This window comes from Buceros rhinoceros, unplaced genomic scaffold, assembly GCF_000710305.1.
Source record: "Buceros rhinoceros silvestris isolate BGI_N320 unplaced genomic scaffold, ASM71030v1 scaffold14583, whole genome shotgun sequence".
Lineage (NCBI taxonomy): Eukaryota > Metazoa > Chordata > Aves > Bucerotiformes > Bucerotidae > Buceros > Buceros rhinoceros.
Genome location: NW_010405637.1, coordinates 36,793 through 52,044, shown reverse-complemented (window position 1 = coordinate 52,044; position 15,252 = coordinate 36,793). Strand labels below are relative to the sequence as shown.

Below are 15,252 nucleotides of genomic sequence, written 5' to 3'. Positions count from 1 at the left end.
GCCCCTCCTGAGCGGCCATGTCAGCCTGGCCGGCCACCCGCATGGTGGGAAGGGTAAAATCCATTGCTAGACTGGAGACAGGGAAGGAGTATTGGGCCAGGATGGACCGAAAGTGAACCTGGAAACAAGGTTTCATCCCATGGCACAGTGTGTGGTTGACTTGCCAGAATTTATCCTGGGTCAGTAATTGGCCCAAGGCCCCGAGCATGTGTGGTGCTATGGTGCAACATCTCCCGAGGATGGGGTTAGTGTAACCCAGGGCTGGGCGGGACTAGGCTTGGAAGTACAGACCATAGTGCTCCTTTCTGGGCTTTGTCTGGGGAATAAGTGAATTTGGCCAGGTCATCTTTAAACATTTTTCCTGGTTTCTAAGATGATGTGGTTTCATTTGAGTTTTATGCAGGTTTAGAAGTGATATCACGCATAATTCAATAACCGACATGGTCTGGTATGTTTTTTAAACAACACACTGCTCATGCAAATTGAGCTTCTCCTCGGAGTCTGGTAGGAGCTCTGCTATGATAATTAGTATTTAGATATTTTTTGTTGTTTTGTTCTGTCCACAGGCTTCAAATGTGCGTATTACCGGGTTGCAGCTTTGTCACCTGTGCCATGCAGTACAGGATGACTCTGCCACAGCCTGGCTCTATGGGGAGAGCGAGAGATCAGGCCTTTTATAGTTCCTAAAGAATGAAATTACATATGTTTGAGTAGTAGCCATGGAGAGAAATCCATTTTCACTATTTTACATGATGTAAATTATACAAAATATGAGTCAGCTGCAATTATTCAAAATCTCAGCTAAGGCTTCAAATAATTCTAATGTACTCAGCACAGATGGAAAATTAGGGCTTGTTCCTGCTGCTTTTGAAGTTAATGGGTATTTTGTGATTGACTTTTAATGAGAGGAGAATCCAGCCCATAGTTATTAACTTGTAAGCCCTTTGTTGCCTGGTGACAATCAGATAACCTGCATTTGCCTAACAGAGCCGTTCACCTTGGTGGAAACCAAGAAGCGCACCCCAAAGCTCTGTACGGATTAGGATCAGCTCAGCATACAGATAGGACTGTTAACGTAAACGGGCTTCACGCACTAACGGTTTCTGGCCTTAATGATTCCAGTATCCCCAGAATCCAAAAAATGCAAAGCGAAGAGCACCTTACTCCAGCGTTCTTAGCAAAAAAGGAACAGGAAAATGCAAGAAACAGCAGAGAGGAACATCGACCTGCGTTGATGGAGAGGGAGGTGGTGCTTCGGGAGTGCTGTAAACATTTTACTCTCCAAAGTGCAAGACTCATGAGTGAGACAGCTGGGAATTAGGTAGAACTTTGTCTAGCTCTAGGTCAGTGCATTAGATCACCCTAAATATATTTTTTTCATTAGTGAATGAATTCTTCAGCTGCTCGTAGCCTTGCAGGTCCTTCCTTACATGTTATTAACCAAACTATAAATATTTCTCTTAAATTAGTCCATTTGCTCTCCCCATACCCATGTAGAAAAAGTGTCCATGTGGAGAGCTACACGGAGGTGTAGATAGGTGCTTTTGTGGAGCAGTCAGTCAGCCAGGGCACCTTGCTGCTGAAGCACCTCCAGGAATCACTGCCTCCTGCTCACGTAGCTGTGTGTCTGGAGGGAGGTGCAGGGTGGCTGGCCTGTGAAACCTCCCTTTCTGGTGCTAGAGGTACCACCACCGAAAAGACTCATTTTTGCTCCTACACGAACACACCCGTGACAGGCTTTGAAGCTGAGCGAAGGACAGACCTGTAGCAGGAAGCTGTCAGGTTGCTCACCTAATTCATGAGAAGGTTTTTTTTAGGCTTCAGTTTCATTCCTTGGAAGAGTGAATTTGTAACCAGCCCTGAGACCGGTAGGTGTGTGAAGCCTTAGGCCACAACCACCTCTGACTGGATGGGCACCGTTGTCTCCTCCGCCATCATCATAGGGCAGAGATTTCCCACTTGCTGGTCCAGGTCCTTCCTTTCCTATTTCCGCGTGGAGAGGCAGTAATACCCTGAGGGAAGAACCAAAGGCATGAACACCTCTGATGGCTGCAAAGTGAAGCTCAATAGAAAATGTGGACATCTCTCTTACTCAAAGGATTTCCAGCTCCTCGTGAGAGTCCCTGGGGTCTTTGTGAAGTTCGCAAAACAGAACTTCAGCAGAAAGTTGGAGGCTGGGAGCCCGAAATAACACCAAATTTAAATATGGCAAGATTTATTCTCTGTGGCTCAGATACAGGAAAACTGTTGCTCCTGACTGAAAGCATGTGGGACAAATCGTGCTTAGATTTAAACATATGTTTGAGCATTTTCTTGGCCTTAACCCTATTAGCTCGCCAAAATACTAAGAGCTGATCATACTTCTGTGAAACTTTTTCTGTGTGACGGAGTGAGCCCAGATTTCAATGTCAGAGTTTCCAGGACCTCATTTGCAGTTTCAGTATATAATTTAGGATTCCAGGAAAATCGCTGGTGTTTTGAATGAGGTATAAAATACAGATATAACTTCCACAGAGGTGGTACTTACTTAATAAAACAACTTGACCCTATGACTTGTAATTTATGAAAAGTTTGAAATATTTGTGGCAAAGATAAACAATCGAGTGAACATTCTTGGTTTCTTTTGTAGAATAGATGAGAACACACGCGTTCCACCACCCAAAGAAGCAACTGAGCAATTGAACAACTTAACTGAGGTAAGCTTAACCCAAAGCTGGAACCTGATGTTACAAATCTTGAATCAGATGTCTGGTTTTTGCTAATCCTAAGGTCTTGGAATAATGTGATCACTTGTGAATTTTACATTAGCTTTTTAGTGAGTCACTCGAGTCATATTTTTTGAGAAAAGCTGAAAAATGTGCTATGAGACTGCTACAATAGTTTCAAAGCCAGAATCAAGAGATTTCAAAAATATTTTAAGCCAGCTTTATGCTGCTTTTTGTTTGTGCTCAGGAAAGAATTAAACACTCAATATTGATGGAGTGAAAGGCCATCTTCCAAGAACATTTTATTTTTTCCTCATATTACACCTCAAAAATGTTCAGCTATCAATTACGTTTTCTTTAAAAATAAGGAGTTCTCAAGGTTGCTGCATCCGAGCAGTACAATGCAGTGGAAAAGGTGCTGCTGTTGTAAAGTGGGAGGAGGGGAGATTTGGCGTCCAGAGGGGATGCCAGGAGAGCCAGGGAACACCTGTGACACTTGAAATAAGAGCTGTTTTCACAGCAGTTACGGCAGGAGGATGGGGTGAGAGTAGAGTACAAAGCAGCTGGTTGTGTGAGCATCTCCAACAATGGATGAACCCAGGCTCGATTCTCACCATCAGCAATATATACTGGAGGCCAAACCCAGGCTTTGCAACCACTCAGAGTAGGAAACGTTATAAAGCATCTGCCACAAACAAGGGTATCTGCGTGCTAGCACAGTCTCCTTACACACGGCGAGGGCGATGGACGACACTGGGCTTAAACACGGAGCAGACAGGATTGTTAAGTGTAGACCGAGACATCAGAACAACAGCAGCAGTGGAAAAGAAGAGCTAGGGGGGCAGTGGGAGGGGGGCCGAGAAGCCCATTCCAGTCAAACCACGGAATAGACAGCATTGTTTCCATGATAAGCAGAACCTCTCTGTCTATTAACAGATGCCTGACTTTCACTAGGGGAAAACCACGATGTGTCCTTTCAAAGGGATTTGGGCTTCATCTCCTCCTTACACTGAATTATTTCCTGTGCATTTGCGTCGTTGTGCAGCTTGCTGTTGAAAATCTCAGCACTAACTAGTCAGGCACACTCCCTAGCTGATGGAAGGTTGCTCAGCAAGCCTCCCTCTAGCCAGTTAAGGCCCTGGGAGAAATCATTGCTTAATTTTTTCTTTTGAGAAACCCTATTGCAAATAATCACCAAAGCTTCTGCTGACAAGCTTCCATTTAAAACTCCTGCAAAGCATTCCTTAAAGGTTAAGACATAACATTAAATAAAATAAGTTTAAGATACTAAACCGGATAATTAGATCAGAAATTAAAATAAATGGCTAATAATTTATGGGGAATGAGCAAAGGTGCAAAAAAATCTTAGATCGGGTTGTGTCTCAGGGCTACTGCAAATGGACACGAGTTGTAAGAAAATAAATTCCCTCCTTGGGTTAGAGCAAGTGGTGTCTCTCTCCGCTGCAGTGTTGTGCAGACCCAGGGCATATCTTGTTCTATCTTATTGTTACTTGTCTGTTGCCCATACAGGAGGTTCTGAATTGAAAATGTCATATGCCTCGAGACACAAATATTGCCGCAACAGATACTGCAGGGATTTATTTACGTTCACAGAAAATATGCCTATCTTATTTTAAACCTGAACTCTCAGATTACAAAGCAGGGGAGATGCTGTTCTACATCGCTCTTCCAATGCGACATATAAAAGCATATAATTTCCTTGGAGTGAAGAAATTGAACAGTCTGATATTTGCTCAGTTTCTTTTCGATATGAATCACTCCAAAGGCCATTAAATGCAGAAAGCTTGGCTTATTTTCCTTCTCTGCCCCAGCTGATTTCATAACTCCAGTAAATCCATCAATAAACTGGATGTAATAGAATAGCTGCCTCTCTGGCCTGGAGGAAAACACCATGTGCAGGGCCAGGTGGCTTCAGTTTGTGCAGTAAGCACCAAGTCCAGGCTCTGCTTCTCCTCCTTTCCCCCAGACTGAGACCAGGCAGGGCCCACAGATGGGGCAGACCTGTTCCCTTTCCCTCTTCCCTCAGTTCTTATATTGACCAGACCATGGGACGTCTGCAAGGGTGAAACAAAGGATGCTGGTGATAGTAACGCTTTATCAGGGGCAGAAATCCTTTCCGGCAGCAGAGGCTCTCTTTTGGCCACGGTCAGCCATCTGCTCTCCCCGTGGAGGAGGATGTTTTTTCTCCTTCTATCGGAACTGGCATAGCTCGAGTTCTTTGAATTGTCCGTCACTTCAAGAGGGCATAAGAAGAAATTAGAAACTTTTGTCTGAGACAATTGTAATTGCTGCTTTTTCAAACTTGCAAAATCCTGTTCTTAAGAGGCACCAATATGGTTATTTTTCCAAAGGAACTTGAGATTCCATTTTAAATGTTAGTATGTCCTTTCCTTTGTGTTAGGATGGATCAGGAACTACTGCCCCCAAAACACCAGTGTTAGGCAGCACAGTAAAGCTGGAATGAACTTCTAGTGTGAAGGATTTGCACTGAGATCATTAGCTGATATAACACACCACAGCTTAAATTACTCCAGTCAATCACCAGTGGTAACTGGTTTGGCATAAATAGATGGTGGCTTTTCACGGACAGCGCGCTGTGGCACTACCACAGCACTCGGCTGTGTTTGAGGAGTAAGACGAGGCTGATAGTGTACTCCAGATTCGTCATCTCCCTGGCAACACCAGAATGATCAAGGCTGCTTACTTTTCTCCCTGCATCAAATCCCTGTCAAGAGCACGTTCCTGATATCATATAAAACATTTCTATTATTATTATTAGATCACATTTTTTTAGTATTTGGCAGAGACTGGAAATTTGCCATTGACTCACCTTCCACGATGGGAGAAAAACATCATTTAGAGCAACTGAGTATAAACCAGCTAGTGAATTACAGCATCAGCATTGCTGAAACACACCGTTGACAATGCAATCTGTGAGAATGCTTTCATACTGGATTGCTGTAGATGTTCACGTATCGTAAGGAACAGTGACGAAAAGTGCACGTATGTTCTTGACATGGGAATTTTTTTGCAAATGCTTGAAGTAACAGTCTGCAAAGGTTGGGTGTTTTTGTCGATTATTCACCTATGTTCTCCTTATTGGCATGTTCTTCTGGTACGTCCGCCAGTGTTCTCCTCACTTGCCATCAGCAGTTCTCATGATAAGCTCTGGGCTGGGATCAGAGTCCCCACTGATTTGTGAGTCCTGGAGTAACTGAGGAGTGCAGATGAGGCACTGTTGATCAAGACGAGAAAATTCTCCTTACAAATGGCAGCTGGGCCAGGGGATGGGAGGTTGTTAATGCAGCCTGCACCTGGGAACAGTGCAAGTATCTTCTGCCTCAGGTCACAGAAACCAGCTCCATCTCACGCCGTATTTTTGAAGAACAGTGTTACATTTAATATGAACCAGTGCTTGATCTTGCAATCGATTCTTTCCTGGTTTTATAGGATGAGATGTCAAAGTGTGTCTTGACAGCAGGTGAGAGGAACTTAATTCTGAGTATAGCACAAGCCATTTCTTTGCTCCCCTGACTCTAATGGCCAGCTGCTTCTGACAGGCTCGGCCAGAGCTCCTGTCTGCTCTGGGGCCACGAGAAGGAGGGTATTCCTGGATTTCCTTTTTGACCTCAGCTGAGGGCAAAGTCCTGGTGTTTGGTTGTAACCTAATCTGTTTTGTGGAACGGGATATGGAGTTTGAAGCACTCTGACAGCACAGAGAGGGTTGCAGGGATCTGGTTATGGTGACCTTGTGCTTTTTAGAAACTTCCCTATTTTGAGATATCTCCTGGACAGAGCTACTTTCTGCTTCCTTTTCACTCACTGGCTTCTAGAAAAGGAAAGAAAGGACCAAGGCTGGAAGTCTTCCCTGCTGTTCTCAGTTTCCTTTTTTATTTATTTATTTTTTTAACCTAAAAGCACGGGCATCCTTCACTCTAGAAGGGCTGTAGTAACACAAAAACAAAAAAAGAGACCTATTAATCTACTCACTACACAGGTGACATTGTTACGCAAAGGAAATGATCCCAATAAACAGATTTGTTATTTTGTTAAGCAAATTGATAAATTGGCTTCAGGTCTTTGACAGGGAGGGGAAAGGAGCTTCTCAGGGTATAAACTTGGGGATTTTATTTTCCTGTTGGAACTCAGATTTTTTTCAGAAAACACTCTTCACAAAAACGTACCATTTGAGTGACTCGACATTTTATGTATATTCTGCGTGATTATTAAGGCAGCCTTGTGCGGTTTTGTTTTCTGTTGCAAGCTGTGTTTCCCTTCAGAGAGGGGGACCGAACGCACGGGGTGTGGGTAGTGACGCATTTTGCCCGGTCAGATGGGGATTAGGGCTTTCACAGCATTTACATCACTGCGAGGTGCTCGTGTCAGATTGTGCAGCTGAATATTGCAGGCGGCAGGAGGGAAGAGAAGGAGGAGCGGGCCCAGCATGACACAGAGGCTGGAAGTGATGTTACAGATAAGGAGCCTTGTCCTCACTGATTTGTCTGCAGCAAGTGACAATGATCTGTTAATTTTACCTCTGCAGCCGATAGGAAATGATCTGGTTGCCCTGCAGAAGCAGCAGCCTACATAAAAGCTGTGTCTACAGAAAGAAATACCTCTAAAAAAGCTAATTAAAAAATAGCTCTTCCAAGAATCCCAGGAGGGAGGGTGCTCTCAGTAACCCTTTGTGTGCTGCTGCGTACTGCCCTCACTGGCTGGAGGGGGGGGCTTGGTTTTTTATGAATGGTAAGTGGGGAGGGACATAATGTCATCAGATTGTGATGTCAGCCCAATGAATGAAACGCCTGCTTAATGTATTGCTTGGAGACCACGAAAAGGGACACCACCTCAGTGTGACTTCCTAGAATAAATCGTCTTTTGCTGACGAAGTCGTCTTTCCCACGTGTCATGAATAATCCATGTAAATTGGGACCAAAATAACCAGGAGTCACGAAACTCGTGGAATAGCGCACGTTTGTTCTCCTGCACGTCCGCAGAGTTGCAAGTGGAACAGCCCTTTGCAGGCGCTGCTGATGGGCTCAGCGAGTTGAGGAGCTGTCGCTGTGGTCCGTTGTTCTCTCTCTAGCCCAATGTTCTGCTTTTGTCTGCAGAATTCTTTGCTGAAGCTACAAGCCCTTGAAAGCGATCTGTGCTCTGCATTTCTGCAGACCCAGGAAGAAACTCCTCAGCTGCCGGCACCCAAGGATCCAGCCCTTTCCTCGGTCCAAACCAGCGCACAAGCTGATGGGGCGAGTTGTGGAGGTAAGCAACCGTGTCGTGACCACACTGTGGCATGGTGCGTTCTCATCTGCAATTATAAAACAGCCGTGTGACCTGCAGTTTGATACCGGATTCGCAGTCCCCGGGGAAACAGTGCAGAGCTAAAGCAAAGCCCCATTTCCCGACGCAAACGCTGTGCAGTGTGAAAAGGGGTGATACCACATAAAAGAACCAAAATGAATGGCTCTGACGTGCTGATTTGCTGAGGAGAGTCTTGCTTTTCAGACAGGTTTTAAGAATCCTGATGTCTTTATTTTTGGTTTTTCTTCCGAGTAAATATATTCTCTTTAGTGCCTGTGTCTGTATCATGTGAGCTCACCTGCCATATAGTGTAATTCTATTTTTGTCATTCTTTTTGTGAGAGCAATACCACTTCATTTCTCCTATTATTGATTTTAATTTAATGCATCAGCAGAGAGATAGCGAAGGTGAGTTTCACAGCATGTGGATTTTAATCATTCATGAGCCTGTATTATTACCCATTGGGGCAGACTGTGGTGTGTTACCTCTCCCTCTTTCCCCAGCCCTTGCAAATAAATAGCCCGAAGGCTTGGCGCTGTTTTTTGTCAATTCATAGCTCGTAGTCCCAGGGCTGGCAGAATCGTGATGCTCAGTAGAAGAGGAATCACGGTTCCTGGAAAATAGGTCACAGGCGGTATGACTAATGCATCTCGAAGGCAAGTGACTGGAATACAGGAACACCTAAGTCGTTCACCATGTATGGGCTGAATTAAGGCAGATAGGTCGGTGATCCCTTTGCATTCGATGGTTTCCGTCAGAACAAAGGCTGCACTCAGAAGAACTTATTTCAGAAGCTGCTTGCTCAGAATTTTCAGCCAGAAGTAACAATAGCTAAGTTATTTACCTAAAAGACCACACGATAGCGTTCCACTTAAGAAATTCCAAACTGAGGTTTGCATTGCACAATTGAGGGAAAAGGTACACAGAACCCAAATTATGATAAAGATGAAGGAGTGTAAAACCCACTAAATATCCTGGGTTTTAACTGGGGAAAAAAAAAAAAGATGCTTTAGCCCAGCTGGGCAAATACCTAAATAGCTCTTGGATACAGGGATGGAACCTGCACTGGTGCTGGTCCCTTGGCGTGGACCTGAGGCACAGACAGATCTGTGCTGCATGGGCAGAGCATTCTGCAGCCCATCCAAAATCTGCGCTGACTCTTTTTCTGTTATGCCAGGGTGGGTCTCTCCTCCTTTTCCAGTAGTTTACTGAGTTATTTTGTTCTGGTAGTTTCATAATTGCTCCCTTTGCTTATTTTTGCTGGTTTGATTGGATTTTCTTTTATTTCAACACTGTTAGAGACCCCTGCTTCTGGCACCCTCTCTAGCTCCTCTTTGCCCGTCTCCAGCCACACAAGCACGGCTTGGATGATGTAGCATTTCTCTCACGCAGTTCAGAGCGTGCTCTGTCCTTCCAGCAGTTCTACCTTGTGCTTCAGTTAAAACCGACCTCTTTAACGGATTTGAATGTGTGCTCATTCCTCCTAGCATCTGCCCTGTGATTTGCAGGTTTGTTAATAACTTGCCATTTTGCATAGATGGAGCCAGTCCTAATTCTGTCTCTTAAATTGCTGCTGAAATCTCCTGATACACCAAGTTTAGGAACAGTTGTCATATAGGACTGTTGGCTACTTCAGCTCAAACTTGGATGGAATTCCAGAGGTTTGTAGCAGGCTGGGAAGAGAGTTTTCAGAGCCATGTAAAATACATCTCAGGTTGTTAGCCGTTGCTCCGTGAATTGGGCAATAAACATTCCAATATTAACAATGGGCAAATGTAGTATTTTAAAAATAAACATGACTGTGTAGTCTATTTAATTTATTTTGTTTCACATCCTAGTCAACAAAAACAGAGGAAAAATAGATTATATGTGAGGTGAATGAAGGTAGAACAGTCTGGGAAAATAAGAGGGTATTTCAGGATGCCAGTTTTAAGGGGAGAACATAACTCTTATTTCTGAGCAAAGTCGACAATTTCCAGTTTACTTTAGAATACGTGAAAACTTGAATTGGAGCTGGCAGAGTGAGACCATAAAGAATTGCAAGAGGGTATCGAGCTATTTTTTTTTTTTAAAGGAAAAAAAGAGAAGCAGAACGTGAGTAAGCTCTATAGCTTTTGGATATGAGTAGACATCAAATATGTGAGTTGAGCAGCAAGCAGCTGAACTTAACTACAGGGTGTTCTAAATGTCTTTTAAATTAAAAATACTAGTGCTGGCATTCACAGACATAATGTGTTGAGGGATGAACATGTTACATCTGCAAATTCTGGTTTATATACAGCAGAGTTTGGGGTATTATTTATTTTTCCTAAAGAATATCACATCGGAAGTACAGCCTTGTACTGTATGACTTGTCACGTGACTGAAGTCAAGTACGCACCTACTGGACGGTACGTAGTGATTTCACACAGCTGCGGTCGAGTCAGGACTAAAACCTTTCTGGGGCCATAGCACAGCTGCACCAGTTTGTGAGCTGTAGCGGAGCAGCGCTGTCAGACAGCCCCGGTGCCGAAGAATAGGAAGAGCCCTGCTGCCACACTCACCTGGCGTGCAGGCTGTCCCCCTTTCATTTGCTGGCTGAATTAACGAACCTCCTTGGACTCTACAGCTCTGTGTGTCTGGAGTTACACCAGAGCTGCTCTGCTTGGTGGACTACTTGTCCACTCCTCTCCCAGGAGAGTTTAGCCTTGAACACCAACTTTTCTTCCATTTCCCAGACTGGGTTGGACCTAATAAAATTGCCTGGTTGCAAATGTGAAAAGGAGTAAGAAGTCTGTGACCACATAGTTTACGAGCAGTACAGGCTGCCTCCTGCAAGAGGAGTGCCTCTAGGACCGCAGAAAATCAGAGTTCGAATGCTGGAGACTGTTTTCCTGCACCAACCATACACAGCCTGGCTGATTTTTTATGGCATCCTTTTCCTTTCACAGTAAGGAGACTGCTACTTCATGTGACTATAAAAGAATGTATTCCTTTTAAGAACAGAGCACAAGAACTAGTGAAGCTATTCTTAGTCAATGTCCTTCACAACGACTATATGGTCCTTGACCTTCAAAGATGGTGAAATAAAAGGAGGCCAGTTTCTTCTCTTTGACAATATTGTTTTCCAGAAGCAAAAAAAAAAAAAACCAACAAACTAAAACCCAACCAAAACTAATAATTTTTTGAAGTCTTGCAGGAAGGAACGATTACCTGCCTGAAAGAGACACCACTTTTCTTGCAGAATAACATTTATTCCAGCCACTATCACAGTATGTTGTCTGTGCCCTTGCTTCTCCCAGATGCTTTTCTGGATCTCTCGGGGTGGGGGGCAGGATTTGAATCTCACACATGATTCAGAAGTTTCGGGTGTTGCTCTGTTATCTTAGAGAGTTGAATTTGACCTACAGAGCATGAAGTACTTGGAGGAAGGAGGCCTGGTTAAAATTAATAATCAACTACACTGTCTGGTTGTGAAAATGTGCAACATAATGATAATCATTGGTGCTGTTGGAGTAGATGAACAAAAGTCCTGCGTAACTTTTGCACAACCGACTAAACTAAATGTACAATTGGATTTTTTGTTGTCTGTAAAGCAAAGACAGTCCGATCGTGCCTGATGAAATGACATTTTAGGCCATCGTAACCATTATTTTTAAAATCAATAGTTGCTTTCTGTGAAGGGTGCCCTTCAGAGCTGGTTTGTTCCCACCACCCCAGTGCAGTGGGATGTAGTTTCAGTGTCTGTTGGGCAGAGGACAAATACAAGGTACTGCCCAGGTTCCACTAAAACCCTGAAAGAAATACCCATTCACCATGGGAATGTCGTGTCCTATGTACAAAGAAGAAAACAGAAAGGAAGTGAAGGGGAAATCACTTTTCTAATCCTGACTGCTCTTCTCTGAATAAATCCATGCGTGGTGGAACACCACCTTGAATACTACCTTGAATGGTACTGTCATATCATGTGCTCTTCAGACCCACGGATACGTTTCTTCAGACCTTCACAGAATTCTGCAGGGTACTGCAAGCAACACTGGCGTCCATTTTTGATCTCCCTTTCTCTAAATGCTAAATCACAAAATTAAACTTGCTCTAGTTTTGTACATTCAGCATCTTCCTCAGGAATATGGCTTCCAAAAGCAAATGGATCTGTGAAACTATAATTAATGCTGCTGTTCTGGGAAAATCTCCATCATTATATTGCACTTTGTAGTTACAAATACCTTCTCCTGTGGAACTCAGAAATGCTTTACGTCAAGGCTGTAACTGTCCTTTCAATTTTCTCAACCTCAGTATTATGTTCACCCTGCAAGTGATACTTTGCTGAACTATTTGCTCTTTACTTCGGATACTTGTAGGTATAGATGTGTGTTTATCTAGGTAGCTAAATATCTTGTGAGCGACCTCCACTCCATACTGGTTTATGCTTTCATTCTAGAGCCTGTGCCAGCCCACAGAGACTGGCAGAACGACCCGGAGAGCAGCCCGCAAGAACATCACTCCCTAGGGACCAGTCGACTGCTGTATCACATTACGGATGGAGACAATCCTCTTCTGTCACCGCGCTGCTCTATCTTTAGCCAAAGCCAGAGGTTTAATCTAGACACAGAGTCTGCCCCTTCTCCACCAAGTGCTCAACCTTTCATGATGTAAGAAAAGATATTTTAATCCTTATTTATTTTTAATTCATTTTTGTACATCTTTGCCTCTTCATGTTACTGTTACATCATAAACAAGAAATTTTCCTTTTGTAGCATATTTTAACATGATTACTTCACAGTACCAGCAGCAGCATTTTGTCATTCATAACGCGGCACGATATTATTTGAAGTTGTTGTTAATTATAGTTAGCAAGGACAGCTTTAAATGTTAGTTAGTACTTAGTCTGACCATAACAGAGAGAGGGCTATCAAGGTGTAATACTGAAAATTTCAGCTATGACAGAACTATAGCTTGAGTCACTCGCTAGAGATGAGCGTGTCACAGGGCATATGAAAGGCCCATATATGTCATCTCCAGACACCCAGTGAGACAGAAACCAAACTTTCTTAAAAACTTAAACACAGAGCTGTCAGCTGCCTGTGAAGGACAATCAGAACTGTTACCTTCTTCTTGTAAAAAATCAGGAACTAAACTGCCTTCAAAGTGATAATGTTTATTTGAGGCGATAAAGAACTCCCTGAGCTCACTTACACAGATTGTGTTGTTGAAGTCTCCTGTTACAGCTGGAAGAGCTGTGAAGTCAGATGTGGAGTTTAAATGTAAATACTGGATCAGATTGTGACCTCCTAGATTAAACTTTGGAAAAAATATGCAGAAATCCCACAATTACTTAAAAAGAAAGAGGGTGAAAGACAGGTGGTGAACCCATTCCCAGTATTCCCTGGGATTACCTTCAAGCAAAAGCAATTATTTATGTTTACTTGGTAAAACTGAACTCTCTTGAGTGAAAAATCTGCGAGTTCTGAAGTGCTAGGAAAGGGTTAAGCATGCCTGAAACACGGCACGGTCCATGATAGCCAGTTTGCTGATCCAGCCACTCTGATTTTGGCTTTTGCAGGCCAAGAAGTTCTTCTAGATGTAACTGTGAAGAGTGCAAAGAACCACAAACAGTAGCACAACTTACGAAGCATCTTCAGAGTCTCAAGAGAAAAATTAGGAAGTATGAAGAAAAGTTTGAGCAAGAAAAAAAGTACCTGGTAAGATAATAATGGAAAAGATAAATACTCCAAAAGGCAGGTGAGTTATGCAAAACAATAGCAGAAAGGTTGTTTTTGGTGGAATAGGAACATCATTAATGAGGGAGGATATTTTTATCATCTCCCAGTGCACACAGCAGTTCTGAGGCTCTAATTTCCGGATTCTTTGGATCTCCTTTGTCACAAAATACCCATCTTCCAGATGTGTGAGAAGTGCAAATCGGTGGAACACAGCTGAGGGGCCTGTGAGCCAAAACTATTCCAGAGATGAAAAACTACTTGTTTACTTTGTAGAAGTCATTTGCTTGGAAACCATTGCTCTGCTGCGCAGATTCCCTGGTTGAGACAGGCTCCTGTAAGCCTGCAAAGCTCAGGCTCAAGAGAAGCTGACAGCAGATGTTATTAGAGAGGTGAAAATGGTGGGGGCTTGTCTGAGGTCAGTGGTGTGCTCTGTGCAGCGTGTGCCATTGCGCAAAGGAAACACACCGAGACACCCACGATGCTACGGATGTGGCCGAGATGAGACAGGGATGTTTTGGGTATTTCATCACCACATTAAAGTGAAAATGAAGGAAATTGTGTATTACCTTGTAATTGCATCAATGCCTGCAAACTTAAATGCACGTTTGCGAATCTGCCCCACGGTCATCATATACTCTTAGGAGAAAAATTTAATTCCTAAGCAGTCATCATGCTGTGACCAGAAAAGAAATTATTTCAGAGAATTTTCTGAATTATTTCAAAATATTTTCTGCAAATCTGTTACTGCCATTTTAAATGGCTGAGTTTTGAAGAGCCAGTGTAAGTTGATTTTAATCTGGAGGCAATTTCTAAGTGCAAAGAAAGAACTGATAGGCAAAGCTTTTGTTAGTTGTTCTTCATTTTTCATTTGATTAATCAATTTTTTTCACTTGATTAATTAAGTAGCTCAGTTGAAAGTTTTAAAGTGCTATTTCCCAAGAGGATCCCTATCTTAAAGCTGCAAGGGACAGAGTTCTTCATCCTGGAAATCACTGAGGAACCCAACTAGCATTAGATCAGTCCTTTTGGAGTCACTGGGATTACTTATCCAATTAGTCAGGGATTTACTGTCGGTGTTTTTAAGATCAGAGCCCAAATACTCAGATCCATGTAGCACCATGCCACAATGGGGAGAGATAAGTCAGGAGAGATAAATCAGGACCATGACTGAACCGAATGCTTGATGACACTGTGAGACAGTGCAGCTGGCACCACGGACCTTTTCAGCACGCTGGGCGCAGATAGGTCCTCACCCGTTTGGTGGTAAAACCATCAATTACTTCTGCTTTACTCTTCCTTTTTTCTCAGCCTTCTCACGGGGACAAGACTTCCAACCCCGAAGTGCTGAAATGGATGAATGATTTGGCCAAAGGCCGTAAGCAGCTCAAAGGTACATAATAACGTGTTGGGTCACTTTATTGCTGGAGCTCTTGGAGGTACGAATGTACCTGGAATATTTTAGTTTCTTCACGCTCATAAGGCTGGTCCATCCTTCCTAGTTTATTAAAAATTACTGGTTTTCC

General features: G+C 43.3%; 1 protein-coding gene across 1 annotated transcript in view; it reads left to right on the top strand.

Annotated features, from left to right (window-relative positions):
• Positions 1 to 15,252, top strand: part of FAM13C (family with sequence similarity 13, member C) — a 38,466-nt gene that overhangs the window by 15,449 nt on the left and 7,765 nt on the right. The window contains exons 5-9 of the mRNA XM_010133818.1: positions 2,630 to 2,696; positions 7,838 to 7,988; positions 12,448 to 12,658; positions 13,570 to 13,708; positions 15,038 to 15,119. Coding sequence (XP_010132120.1) covers positions 2,630 to 2,696; positions 7,838 to 7,988; positions 12,448 to 12,658; positions 13,570 to 13,708; positions 15,038 to 15,119 — 650 coding nt within the window. The remainder of the gene's footprint in view (positions 1 to 2,629; positions 2,697 to 7,837; positions 7,989 to 12,447; positions 12,659 to 13,569; positions 13,709 to 15,037; positions 15,120 to 15,252) is intronic.